Genomic DNA, 14,195 nt, shown 5'->3' with positions numbered 1-14,195 from the left:
TGTGCTGCCATGATTAGTGCCTCTGTGCTGTCTTTCAGTCCAGCTTTGTCCAGCCACTGGTAGGATTTCTGGATATCAGCCACCTCCTCTATCTGCCGGTGGTACATACCGTGCAGGGGCCTGTCCTTCCATGATGGTTCCTCGTCTCCCTCCTCTTTCTTGGGTTTCTGCTGCCTGAGGTATTCACTGAGCACTCGGTCAGTTGGGGCCATCTTCCCAATGTATTCTTGGATGTTCCTTGTCTCATCCTGGACTGTGGTGCTGACACTCACCAGTCCCCGGCCCCCTTCCTTCCGCTTAGCGTACAGCCTCAGGGTGCTGGACTTGGGGTGAAACCCTCCATGCATGGTAAGGAGCTTTCTTGTCTTTATGTCAGTGGCTTCTATCTCCTCCTTTGGCCAGCCTATTACCCCAGCAGGGTACCTGATCACGGGCAGGGCGTACGTGTTGATGGCCCGGATCTTGTTCTTACCATTCAGCTGACTCCTCAGGACTTGCCTGACCCTCTGCAGGTACTTGGTGGTTGCAGCTTTTCTAGCGGCCTCTTCATGGTTCCCATTCGCCTGCGGGATCCCCAAGTACTTGTAACTGTCCTCTATGTCTGCAATGTTGCCTTCTGGTAGTTCAATCCCCTCAGTTCTGACTACCTTCCCTCTCTTTGTTACCATCCGACTACACTTCTCCAGTCCGAACGACATTCCAATGTCATTGCTGTATAGCCTGGTAGTGTGGATCAGTGAATCGATGTCTCGTTCACTCTTGGCATACAGCTTGATGTCATCCATGTACAGGAGGTGGCTGACAACTGCTCCGTTCCGTAGTCGGTATCCGTAGCCAGTCTTGTTAATGATCTCACTGAGGGGGTTCAGGCCTATGCAGAACAGCAGTGGGGACAGAGCATCTCCTTGGTAGATCCCGCACTTGATGGTGACTTGTGCTATGGGCTTGGAGTTGGCCTCTAGTGTTGTACGCCACATCCCCATTGAGTTCCTGATGAAGGCTCTTAGGGTCCCATTGATCTTGTACAATTCTAGGCATTCCAGTATCCAGCTGTGGGGCATTGAGTCATAGGCCTTCTTGTAATCAATCCAGGCAGTGCACAGGTTGGTCAGTCTGGTCTTGCAGTCTCGGCTGATTGTTCTGTCTACCAGTAGCTGGTGTTTTGCGCCTCTGGTATTCTTGCCAATTCCTTTCTGTGTCCCGCTCATGTATTGACCCATGTGCCTGTTCATCTTAGCCGATATGATGCCTGACAGGAGCTTCCATGTAGTACTGAGGCAGGTTATTGGTCGGTAGTTGGAGGGGACCGGTCCCTTCTTGGGGTCCTTGGGGATCAGGACCGTCCGGCCTTCAGTTAGCCATTCCGGGTGTCTCTCGTTAACTAGCAGCTGGTTCATTTGTGCTGCCAGACGCTCGTGGAGTGCAGTCAGCTTCTTCAGCCAGTAGGCGTGAACCATGTCGGGCCCTGGTGCTGTCCAGCTCTTCATACTGGAGACCCTTTCTTGGATATCTGCCACTGTGATGGTTACTGGACCCTGTTCAGGGAGGTCGCTGTGGTCTGCCCTCAGATCCTCTAGCCACTGAGCATTGCCGTTATGGGTTGCATCCTTCTCCCATATGCTCTTCCAGTATTGCTCCGTCTCCAGCCTTGGTGGTGCTGTTCTCTTATTGTTCCCTTGCCACTGAGAGTACACCTTTGCTGGTTCTGTGGAGAACAGCTGGTTTATTCTCCTGCCTTCTATCTCTCTGGTGTACCTCCTCAAGCGGCTGGCCAAGGCTGTGAGTCTTTGCTTGGCAGTTTCCAAGGCCTCAGGTATGGACAGCTTGCTGTATTTCTTAGGCACCTTATTCGTCGCACCTTTCTGCAACTCTGTTAGTTGGCTAACCTCTCTCCGTGCTACTTTGATCTTGCCCTCTAGCCTCCTTCTCCATGGAGGGTACTGCCCCTTGTGGCTGTTCAACTTGTAGCCAAGCATCTCACTGATCACTGCTGCCGTATTGTAAATCAGCTTGTTAGTGTCGGTAATCGTGGTTGTAGGTATTGCCCGTAGTGCTGCATTAACATCATCTAGCAGACCTTCTGAGGGTACTTCACGTAATCTTGGTAACCGGCTACGGGGGATCCAGGTTTCAAGCTTGGCCATGATCCTATTTTTCAGGTCAGTTCCTCTCGCACTCAACGATCCTTCTCCTATCACACTTGGGGCTATGTACCCAATCTCGGGTGGGGGTGATGATATCTCCCCCCTGACCTGGCGTCCTGACTCCTCCTTGCCGTAGCATTTGTGTTGTACCTCGTCAATCTCTAGCTGTGAGAGCAGTCCCTTCTTTCGAATGTTGGAACACTGAGCTACTAGTTGTTTCGCCGTCATTGTGGATGTTGGGTATCGAAGAATCCATAGGTCCCTCATCCTATTCATGTAGCCCCTTCCGCTGGGGTTACTTGCGTAGTAGCATTCCAACAACGCCCTGTTTTCGTCCCTTGCCCACCGATGCCTTCTTGTTCCAGTAGCCCACTTTTCGTCAGGGTGCCCTGGTTCCTCAACACCTGACGCGGACCTTGTTGATCCGGGCGACGTCCGAGCCGGCATGCCTTCATATTTATCTGTCTCGCTCATGTCTGCGGTAGGCTTGCTTAGCATAGGGGGTCTAGCCTTAGGACCCTTACTGGATACAGACGCCCCAGGCAGGAATCGAACTTGCGATCCTCTGTTCCAAAGGCGTGTAGTCTAACCACTACGATATATATATATATATATATATATATATATATATATATATATAATAAAAAACACGCACAAGGGTTAGGGTTAAATATATATATATATATATATATATATATATATATATATATATATATATATATATATATATATACACACATATATATATATACACATACATACATATATGTATATATATATTTTTTTTCTTCGATACCCAACATCCACAATGACGGCGAAACAACTAGTAGCTCAGTGTTCCAACATTCGAAAGAAAGGACTGCTCTCACAGCTAGAGATTGACGAGGTACAACACAAATGCTACGGCAAGGAGGAGTCAGGACGCCAGGTCAGGAGGGAGATATCATCACCCCCACCCGAGATTGGGTACATAGCCCCAAGTGCGATAGGAGAAGGATCGTTGAGTGCGAGAGGAACTGACCTGAAAAATAGGATCATGGCCAAGCTTGAAACCTGGATCCCCCGTAGCCGGTTACCAAGATTACGTGAAGTACCCTCAGAAGGTCTGCTAGATGATGTTAATGCAGCACTACGGGCAATACCTACAACCACGATTACCGACACTAACAAGCTGATCTACAATACGGCAGCAGTGATCAGTGAGATGCTTGGCTACAAGTTGAACAGCAACAAGGGGCAGTACCCTCCATGGAGAAGGAGGCTAGAGGGCAAGATCAAAGTAGCACGGAGGGAGGTTAGCCAACTAACGGAGTTGCAGAAAGGTGCGACAAATAAGGTGCCTAAGAAATACAGCAAGCTGTCCATACCTGAGGCCTTGGAAACTGCCAAGCAAAGACTCACAGCCTTGGCCAGCCGCTTGAGGAGGTACACCAGAGAGATAGAAGGCAGGAGAATAAACCAGCTGTTCTCCACAGAACCAGCAAAGGTGTACTCTCAGTGGCAAGGGAACAATAAGAGAACAGCACCACCAAGGCTGGAGACGGAGCAATACTGGAAGAGCATATGGGAGAAGGATGCAACCCATAACGGCAATGCTCAGTGGCTAGAGGATCTGAGGGCAGACCACAGCGACCTCCCTGAACAGGGTCCAGTAACCATCACAGTGGCAGATATCCAAGAAAGGGTCTCCAGTATGAAGAGCTGGACAGCACCAGGGCCCGACATGGTTCACGCCTACTGGCTGAAGAAGCTGACTGCACTCCACGAGCGTCTGGCAGCACAAATGAACCAGCTGCTAGTTAACGAGAGACACCCGGAATGGCTAACTGAAGGCCGGACGGTCCTGATCCCCAAGGACCCCAAGAAGGGACCGGTCCCCTCCAACTACCGACCAATAACCTGCCTCAGTACTACATGGAAGCTCCTGTCAGGCATCATATCGGCTAAGATGAACAGGCACATGGGTCAATACATGAGCGGGACACAGAAAGGAATTGGCAAGAATACCAGAGGCGCAAAACACCAGCTACTGGTAGACAGAACAATCAGCCGAGACTGCAAGACCAGACTGACCAACCTGTGCACTGCCTGGATTGATTACAAGAAGGCCTATGACTCAATGCCCCACAGCTGGATACTGGAATGCCTAGAATTGTACAAGATCAATGGGACCCTAAGAGCCTTCATCAGGAACTCAATGGGGATGTGGCGTACAACACTAGAGGCCAACTCCAAGCCCATAGCACAAGTCACCATCAAGTGCGGGATCTACCAAGGAGATGCTCTGTCCCCACTGCTGTTCTGCATAGGCCTGAACCCCCTCAGTGAGATCATTAACAAGACTGGCTACGGATACCGACTACGGAACGGAGCAGTTGTCAGCCACCTCCTGTACATGGATGACATCAAGCTGTATGCCAAGAGTGAACGAGACATCGATTCACTGATCCACACTACCAGGCTATACAGCAATGACATTGGAATGTCGTTCGGACTGGAGAAGTGTAGTCGGATGGTAACAAAGAGAGGGAAGGTAGTCAGAACTGAGGGGATTGAACTACCAGAAGGCAACATTGCAGACATAGAGGACAGTTACAAGTACCTGGGGATCCCACAGGCGAATGGGAACCATGAAGAGGCCGCTAGAAAAGCTGCAACCACCAAGTACCTGCAGAGGGTCAGGCAAGTCCTGAGGAGTCAGCTGAATGGTAAGAACAAGATCCGGGCCATCAACACGTACGCCCTGCCCGTGATCAGGTACCCTGCTGGGGTAATAGGCTGGCCAAAGGAGGAGATAGAAGCCACTGACATAAAGACAAGAAAGCTCCTTACCATGCATGGAGGGTTTCACCCCAAGTCCAGCGCCCTGAGGCTGTACGCTAAGCGGAAGGAAGGGGGCCGGGGACTGGTGAGTGTCAGCACCACAGTCCAGGATGAGACAACGAACATCCAAGAATACATTAGGAAGATGGCCCCAACTGACCGAGTGCTCAGTGAATATCTCAGGCAGCAGAAACCCAAGAAAGAGGAGGGAGACGAGGAACCATCATGGAAGGACAGGCCCCTGCACGGTATGTACCACCGGCAGATAGAGGAGGTGGCTGATATCCAGAAATCCTACCAGTGGCTGGACAAAGCTGGACTGAAAGACAGCACAGAGGCACTAATCATGGCAGCACAAGAACAAGCTCTGAGCACAAGATCCATAGAGGCTGGGGTCTATCACACCAGGCAAGACCCCAGGTGCAGGCTGTGTAAAGATGCCCCAGAGACAATCCAGCACATAACAGCAGGGTGCAAGATGCTAGCAGGCAAGGCATACATGGAACGCCATAACCAAGTGGCCGGCATAGTGTACAGGAACATCTGTGCCGAGTATAACCTGGAAGTCCCGAGGTCAAAATGGGAGATGCCCCCAAGGGTGGTGGAGAATGACCGAGCTAAGATCCTGTGGGACTTCCAGATACAGACGGACAAAATGGTGGTGGCTAACCAACCGGACATAGTGGTGGTAGACAAACAGAAGAAGACGGCCGTAGTGATCGATGTAGCGGTTCCGAATGACAGCAATATCAGGAAGAAGGAACACGAGAAGCTGGAGAAATACCAAGGGCTCAGAGAAGAGCTCGAGAGGATGTGGAGGGTGAAGGTAACGGTGGTCCCCGTGGTAATCGGAGCACTAGGTGCGGTGACTCCCAAGCTAGGCGAGTGGCTCCAGCAGATCCCGGGAACAACATCGGAGATCTCTGTCCAGAAGAGCGCAGTCCTGGGAACAGCTAAGATACTGCGCAGGACCCTCAAGCTCCCAGGCCTCTGGTAGAGGACCCGAGCTTGAAGGATAAACCGCCCGCAGGGGCGTGCTGGGTGTTTTTTTTATATATATATATATATACACACATACATACATATATGTGTATATATATATTTAGTATATATTGATACAATATATATAAATATGTGATATACATATGCCCTATTAATAACTAATTTACTAAAAGGATCACAGTTTGACTTTGTGGTCACGCTGTTAAGATGAACATATGAAGACAACTTGATGATGAGCTGACTTTACTTCAGCACAAAGTAGAAAAAAACATTGACTAGTCTGAAGCCTAAGCTGTTAGTGCATGTTAGTTTAGTGCATTTCTTTTATATTCTTTTACACTTGAATTCGAAGCCTGTGCTATGTTTAATACATCCATCTAACACTGCAAATCACAAGGAAAAGTTTAATATGTCACGACTAATACTCACTTTTCTCAGAGCAAGAGCAGAGAGCACGTAAACACATTTAGAGGCTGTCATCCAAATTACACAGTCATGAGGGACTAAGAATAACGCACTTTGGGGCAAACATTTAACCAACCTGTGCGTCAACAGTCAATGGGTTGTTTTGGCTTACAGCAGATACAGGTGCACAACAGCTGTGAATGGAAGCTCTGGCACTGTTTGCTGGATATTTCCAGTGCCAGACTAAGGACAAATGTATTTGTTTGAGTGTTTTGTATTCACACAAGGGTGTGTCAACTTCTATTTATCGAAATTGTGGTTTTATGAATTCAGCTATATCAAATGAACAACCTTCATGATTGCGCATGGACTAAAGTGGTTATTAATGTTTATTTCGGTTTTGGCAACAATACTGCGCCCGTTTATTTATGCTTTTGTGCATACAAAGGTGACTCTGCAGCGCTCTGTGAATCTGGCTCTTGCAGTATTTTTTGGGTAGAAATAACTCCTGCATATTGCCTTCGAAGTATTGATGGCTGCTCCTGAAATGCTATATGTGTTGCTGAGAGAGAAATCTTGAGAAAAGAGGAACGGGAGAAAGAACACGGTGAAAGATCTGTCAATAAAAACAATGAGCTCCAAGATGTAGCACACCCTGAGGAGATTTCAGGTACGCCATTGATAGAAAAGGAGGCCAATGAAGAACAATTAATTATCACACTCTAAGGACAACGGGATGGCAAGAGGGTCATGGTGAAGAGGAGGGGGGAGGCAGAAAAACAGGAACAGAAAGCAAGTCAGTAATCTGGTTAGCAGAAGTAAAACAAGTGGCACATTTAGTAAAGACAAAAACAGGAGAACCATTACAGCATGCTGCAGGGGCGGCGCGCTGTAATAAGAAAGCCAAAGATACACAAAAAAGAGAAAATGCAAGCAAAACAGAATTATTCAAGGCTGTAAGGAGTGTGTTTAATTGTAGCACTTCTTCTTTTTAAAAAGAAAACTAGCACAGACTTCAAAATATTCTATTAAACTACAGACACAGCTGGTCCAAGGTTGATGTTATTACAGTTTTTCTCAAATGTTAAAACACAAAAGCCAATCCTGTAACCCAAATGACCAGTAGTCTAAACACATTTACTAAATGTAGCCACCATATTCCAGTACCATAAACACATGTCACATGAAGACACAATTCACAAAACACAACCCTCTGTACTCATAAATCTAAACACATTTTTCCTTGCTAAAACACATGTTGCAAAACAACTCTGCTCATATCCTCAAATGAAAGCCCATGTGATGCAAAATGCTTGCCACAGTCACCAATCTTTGAACACAGGGAACACACCTGGCGTCATTCACTACACACAATGACTCAAAATTGAAGACACTTGTTGCTAATGCTGTACCCACATGTAAAAGCAAGTTCAGAGTGCACAGTATGCTGAAGGTTCCAAACAAACACAATGGATGAAGGCAGAGTCAGGGGAAGAGGAATTTGATGCAGAGGAGGGAGAAGAGCTGGCCCTGGAAGAAGAGGAGCAGGCCAATGAGGAAGAGGAGTTCAAATGAGAGGAGGAAGAGGAGCAACCAACGAGGAAGAGGAGAAGGCCAAAATGGGAGAGGAGAAGGTCCAGGAGGGAGAGCAAGACAACCTCGCACCATCATTACGGACGAGATGCGAGCAACAGCTCAGCGACATGATGCCGCACAGTGATTGTGGTGTGTGTGTGGTGTGAATAACGTAAATAAAAAAACTTCACACCCTGTTCATGTTTTCAAGATTACTGTTGTGTGCAATAGATTCTGTTTTTGCATTGAGTTGTGTTACAGTAGTGTACGTACATGCAGGATTTTCTATAGATTTATACTACTCATATGAAACTCACAAATCTAAATGCCTAATCCTCTGCAGAGATCTACGACGATCCGTTACTGTATAGTTTCTAAAATATGCATTGGCAGTTATGAAACAAAGAACCTTCTCACAAATTGAGCATTGTGTTTTCAATTGTTTTGCTGTAGTGTGTAATGCTGTGTATAGTGTTTACAGTTTTGACAGCTTCGAGCTGCTCTCTTGGTGTGGGAGTTTGAGTTTTGCAGTGGGAAGGTGTGGTTGTGTTTATGTAGCTTTAGAGAAGGGTGTTGTGTTTGGACATTGGGGGACCTGGTGGTAACGTTTGTGAAATGTGTTTTAGCATTTGAGAAAAACTGTATTAAAAAATAGCAGTGCCACAAATCTGAAGGTTTAACAGAGGAAAACTTTAAATTCTTACACTCCAACTTAATTTCTCACCTTAGTTTGAGCTGTTTGCGGCATGGCACCGTGTTCCTCATGCAGGTCCCGCTGAGCGGGTCCACATCCTCCACAATTACAAACGGCGCCTCCTCCAGAGTCACGATGGACAGGTGGTCCTTACGCTCCTCCGCTCCTGAGTACAGCTCAAAGCGAGGCCAAACGTGGTACCTCATCGTCAAGGAGCCTCTCTCCCATTTGCCAACCTGTATGAGTGAGTGGGAGGACAGCTGTGTGTAATGTGCACGCCACTGTAACGAGTACTTCAAGTGGCAGAAAAGTGACAGACACATCGCAGAAGCATCAGAGGAGGAAAAGGGCAGAGAGAAGAGAAGAGAAGAGAAGAGAAGAGAAGAGAAGAGAAGAGAAGAGAAGAGAAGAGAAGAGAAGAGAAGAGAAGAGAAGAGAAGAGAAGAAGGTTTACCCTGTCCCACTGTCTGTCCTTGTCTAGAAGAATGATGACCAGCTTGGGAAACATCTGGTGGCCTTCTTCGCTAAATGACAGGTTTCGGCCTTCAAATGTCACATTCATAAGGTACCTGAAAATGGAAAAATCCAATATCAACACGCGGTTGTTGACCACAAAGCAAAATGTGGAGAATTTAAACTTCATTCTGGATTTCCTTAAAACATGTTTAATGAATATTTAAATGCTGCTTTGCCATCTTTAACGCTGATCTAAAACAGAATTACTAACAGCAAGACGAACCAAACACGCTGTGGATGTAAAAGATTATCAGGAATTCATCTGAAACCTGAACTGACATATTATAACACAAGCTGTGGAGGCTATATGTGTACAAATACCAAACATTTTTCTTTTTCAAGTCTTTTTTCATTATTATTTGGCGTTCAGCTGCTAAAATTCTCCACATTGTTCAGAATCTAGTTACAAACTTTGCTGCACGGTGTGAGCAGCTACAGCACTAAACAGTGGGCGACATTTCTCTGTGAGGTCATCGCAGTAACACCTTTACATAGAGGCAAAGTCATCTTTAAAAAAGAGCATTGATCGGTGCAGCTTTAAGGGCTACGAGGCAACATGCAAGCAGCATCAGTACAGCGCACGGGATGCTGCTGTACCCTTATTCCAAAACCGGTGTGAGGGTGCACTCAAATCAAGGGCCACTTCTTATCAAATATTTTTTAAATGTTGAAATATTGCAACCAAAACATTTCAGCCACATAGATGGCTCATATTGGTAGTGAGTCAGTGCTGTCAAATATTCAGTCCAATTACTTGGCAACGTTGTATTTGTCATTTTTGAAATCTGTTGGGATGTCGTTCAGAAACATAAAAGATTGAAGGAGGCTGAATATCTGACACCCACTGGTTTCCTATTATACTTTTGAACACAGCTGCCCTTCTTCTTTATTAAATTCTTTATGTTTTATTTATTTTAATGTCTATGTCATATGTTTAAAATAAGATTTTACTTTCTTAGGTCTGAGGGTGAGATGTGGCATTTTGTTATTTCTGTATATAAATAAATCTGGAATTGAATTTAAAATCTTTCTCACATACAAGATCTTGAATAATCAGGCCCTGTCTTATCTGAAAGACCTCTTTGTACTGTATCACTCAAACAAAGCACTTCACTCTCACGCTGCGGCCTTATGTGTGGTTCATATGATATATAAAAGAAGAACTTGTGCTTTCCGGGCCTTTTTCTGTGGAACCAGCTCCCAGTTTGGATTCAGGAGATAGAAACCCTCTCTACTTTTACGATTAGCCTCAGCCTTTCTTTAATTTGCCTTTTTATAAAGCAAATTGTTAGGCCTGGATCAGGTGTTCTTGAATCCTCCCTTAGTTATGCTGTAATTGGTCTGGGCTACTGAGTGTTTTTCTTCTTCACTCACTTATTTTCACTCTCTTTGTGTTTAGACATCTCATTGCATTTATTCATGAGTTATTATTCATCTCTGGCTCTCTTCCCCAGCGTGTCTTTTGTCTTGTTTTCCTCCCCTCACCCCCACAAGCCTGGTTATGCCAGAGGTTTCTTCCTGCTAAAAGGGAGTTTTTCCTTCCCACCATCGCCAAGAGCATGCTCAAAGTGGGTCGTCTGATTGTTGGGGGTTTCTCACACTATTCTAGGGTTTTTACCTTCCAATATAAAGAGTCTTGAGGCAATTATTGTTGTGATCTGGTGCTACATAAAAAATGTCCATAATAATTGTATTATTATTAATATTCTTTTCATTGTTATTGTAATTATTATTTGTGGCAGCAATAGCAATCTTGATATTTTATGCAGTCTCTTAACTCAACCACGACCACAACGAAGGTGACCCAGTTTGAAGCATAGTTATAGTGTTAAGAAGAACAGAGCAGGAGCAGGTAAAGCGAGAGTGAAAGGTGGAGGAGTGGGTAAAGGAGGAGAGAGTGCGTTAAGTGCTGTGTGGATAATAATCAGCATATACAGTATGTGTTTCAACAAGTGCACAGCAGTGGCAGATAAGGTGGAATCATCTCTCTCTCTCTTTCTCTCTGCCGCCTCCTTCCCGCACTCTTCCTCATCCTGATCTGTGGGCTGCCATCACCATGGAGACGCTCTGCCTCTGAAACAATCCACCGGAGAAATAAATATCTTGTCTGAATGCAAGGAGTAAGGAGCTCAGTGTGTGTGAGCGTGTGTGTGTGCTTAAAAGGATGTATGAAACACATTTTACCCACCATTATCTCCAAGCAAGTCAACAGTGTGAAAAGAAGGACAATACATCTTTTCACAAGTGAGTAGAAAATAAATAAATAAATTGCAGACAACAGATGAGCAATGGGCCTGAAACTTGCCCAAGATTTTATCGCAAGTACCTCCCACTAGAACATTCGGTACTTCTATCTGTGATCTCTTCAACTATATTTATATCCGACCTCACACACACACACACACACACACACGCAGAGTTCTAAGTAGGCTACATGCTTGGAGCAAGTCAATAATATGACTCAAGCCTCCATGAATTGCCTATTTGCTGCGTACTGGCTGGCTTGCGCACTACAAGTGCTGTAATGCACGTGTAACATGGGATTAGCCTCCTAATACAGTTTGACTAAAACAATGAATCCTGTTCAGCGTCCTCCACCAACTCACAAATCCGACATTTTCCTGGAAAAGCCTTCAAAAATTTTACACCTGGTTAGACACTGCTTGTAAATATCCTTCACCATTTTTGCAAAAAACCCATTCTCGATCACTTAAGCACATTTCACTCGGTGCACGGCGCACTTGTGAAGCACAATGTTAACCAAACAACTACAGCGCCGGTATCATCGCTTATTGGTAATGATATGATGCGTATAAGCCTGTAGGAGTGCACAGGCGGCACAGGCGAGTTAAAGGTTCATACCAATAATGGATGGTTGTAATCTGAGAAGTAGAGAAGGAAGACTGTGTAAGAGCTCTGAGGGGGGGTAAGGAGGAGGAGGAGAGGATGTGGATGGTTTGTGGAACCACAACCAACAGAAAAACCTCCATGAATACATGTTTCCCAGCATAAGCAATTGCTAAAGAGACAGCATAATGTTTATTTGATTGATATTTACAACTGTTTTTTTTTTCTTTTGCATTAGTAGTCAACAGTGAACCTTTGATAACTATAAATGTTTGATAACTAAAGGCATCTGCACTCGAATGCGGACCAAAACAACCGCACCCAGAAGGTTTGGTGTGAATTATCAGGCGTCTGGGCTAAATGCGTTCTCATAGCTAAGCATGCTTTGCATTCTGAGCAGACATGTGGTAGAGTACCACTGATGTGCATTCACTGTTCCTGCCCCAGACACATCTGTGTACCACTACAAACTGTTCTCACATGGTTTCTAGTGAGGCATTATGGTTCATGTGAATTTTTTTCTGTGTTTTCTCCCCAAAACACTGAAGAAAACTTCAAGTGTACAAGCTCATCAGCTGATCAGGGCCATAGTAAATGAACTACAGGTGTGAAAACACCTGTTTTGGTGCGCCAGCATGTGATGGAGGTTTTGGAATGTGTCCCCTCAGAGCCTGACGCGGTATGCTGGCAATAGAGGTGTCATGGTAACTGCATTTTACGTGGTAAAGGCAAAAAATGTAAACTGTATCAATAATGCACATATAATAATTATATGTAAGAGCAAAAGAGAAGATTTACAACATGGTATTGAAACCTGCTATGATGTATGATTTGGAGATGGGGGCACTGACAGAAAGATAGGAGACAGAGTTGAAGATGTTAAGATTTTCACTGGAAGTGATCAGGATAGACAAGATTACAAATGAGTACGTCAGAGGGACCGCTGAAGTTGAGTGGTTGGAAGACAAAGTTAGAGCAGCGAAGTTAAGATGTTGTGGACCTGTGCAGAGGATAGTGGATATACTGGAGAAAAGATGTTGAAGATGGAGCTGCCAGCCAGAAGGAAAAGAGGAAGGCCCCAGAGAAGATTCATGGATGTAGGAAAGAAAGACATGTAGAGGGTTGGTGTGACAAACGATGTTAGGGATAGGGTGAGATGAAGGCAGATGATCCTGTGGCGACCCCTGTGTAATCTTTTTGTATAGGTCTTTGTTCACATGTGGTTAAAGACTCTCTCACCACCTCTATGGCTTTGATTCATTTGCCAAAGAAAACAAAGTACAAGTTGCAGAGAATCTGAATTTGACAGCTCAGTATTTGTAGTTTTACAAAACACTCTCTGCAAATCTTTAAAAAACATATTCGCTCACAGCAGCGAAGATGCTGCTTCACCATCAAATCAGCATCGCATGTGATGCAGAAAAATGTTTTATGGTAAAGTAAGCTGAGGTCAAATTTAGCCAAATTCCCAGTTGTAGCAGTTTTATATTTTCTTCTCTTGTGCTTTTATTTGTTTGACGAGCACTACAAGATTGTAGACAATAAAAATAACTGCGTATCTGTCTATATTAAGTCTCAGTAATACTCAGCAGCTCAGCAGTGTTATTTTGACTGCAGACAAGACGGCTTTGACGTGTCGTCACAAGCGGGTGACGCAAGCAGGCGTACGTAAAACTGCAACATGAGCAGGCAGGATAATTTAATGCAATGTGTTGCCATGGCTCCCACAACCACAGCAATTTCTGTGCAATCAGCTGCGTTGCCATGGGAACAGTAATCTCACAGATGAGAGGCTGGTTGAAGGAGAGGAAGAGAGAGGAGTATTTTTTAGTCTGAACCTGAGTGTTTACTGACTTCCCGTCATGCTGTCTTTCAGTTTCAGATCAATCTCTCCATCTAACCTCGGAGAAGCGCGTCGAATCACACATCAATAGGATTCATCTTCCCGTACATTAACCTGTGCCTTTACAAAGACTGATGCACGCTGTGAATTTACAGCAGAGGAGGCTGCTCTGTTTATCATTTTGTAGCCCTGTACTATTGATGTAGCTTTTATGTGCTGTTTGATCCCTCTTCATGTCAGAGCTCCCCTCTGGAGGAGGAATATAAAATATATATATATATATAAATAAATAAAAACATAAAAACTACTGGGATGAGCCACTAACCGAAGCTCACGCGGCTTCATC

The 14,195-nt window shown here is 45.1% G+C and overlaps 1 protein-coding gene across 1 annotated transcript in view; it reads right to left on the bottom strand.

Moving 5' to 3' along the window:
- grin2bb (glutamate receptor, ionotropic, N-methyl D-aspartate 2B-b) overlaps positions 1-14,195 on the bottom strand; it is a gene marked incomplete at its 3' end in the record, with an annotated part of 120,945 nt that overhangs the window by 35,645 nt on the left and 71,105 nt on the right. The window contains exons 5-6 of the mRNA XM_080880876.1: positions 9,098-9,212; positions 8,674-8,879 (exon numbers count right to left, since the gene is read on the bottom strand). Of these exons, the coding sequence (XP_080737002.1) occupies positions 8,674-8,879; positions 9,098-9,212 (321 nt within the window). The remainder of the gene's footprint in view (positions 1-8,673; positions 8,880-9,097; positions 9,213-14,195) is intronic.

Source organism: Rhamphochromis sp. 'chilingali' (genome assembly GCF_963969265.1).
Source record: "Rhamphochromis sp. 'chilingali' genome assembly, chromosome: 4".
Lineage (NCBI taxonomy): Eukaryota > Metazoa > Chordata > Actinopteri > Cichliformes > Cichlidae > Rhamphochromis > Rhamphochromis sp. 'chilingali'.
The sequence above is the reverse complement of the archived record's forward strand: the minus strand, read 5'-3'. Positions and strand labels throughout refer to the sequence as shown.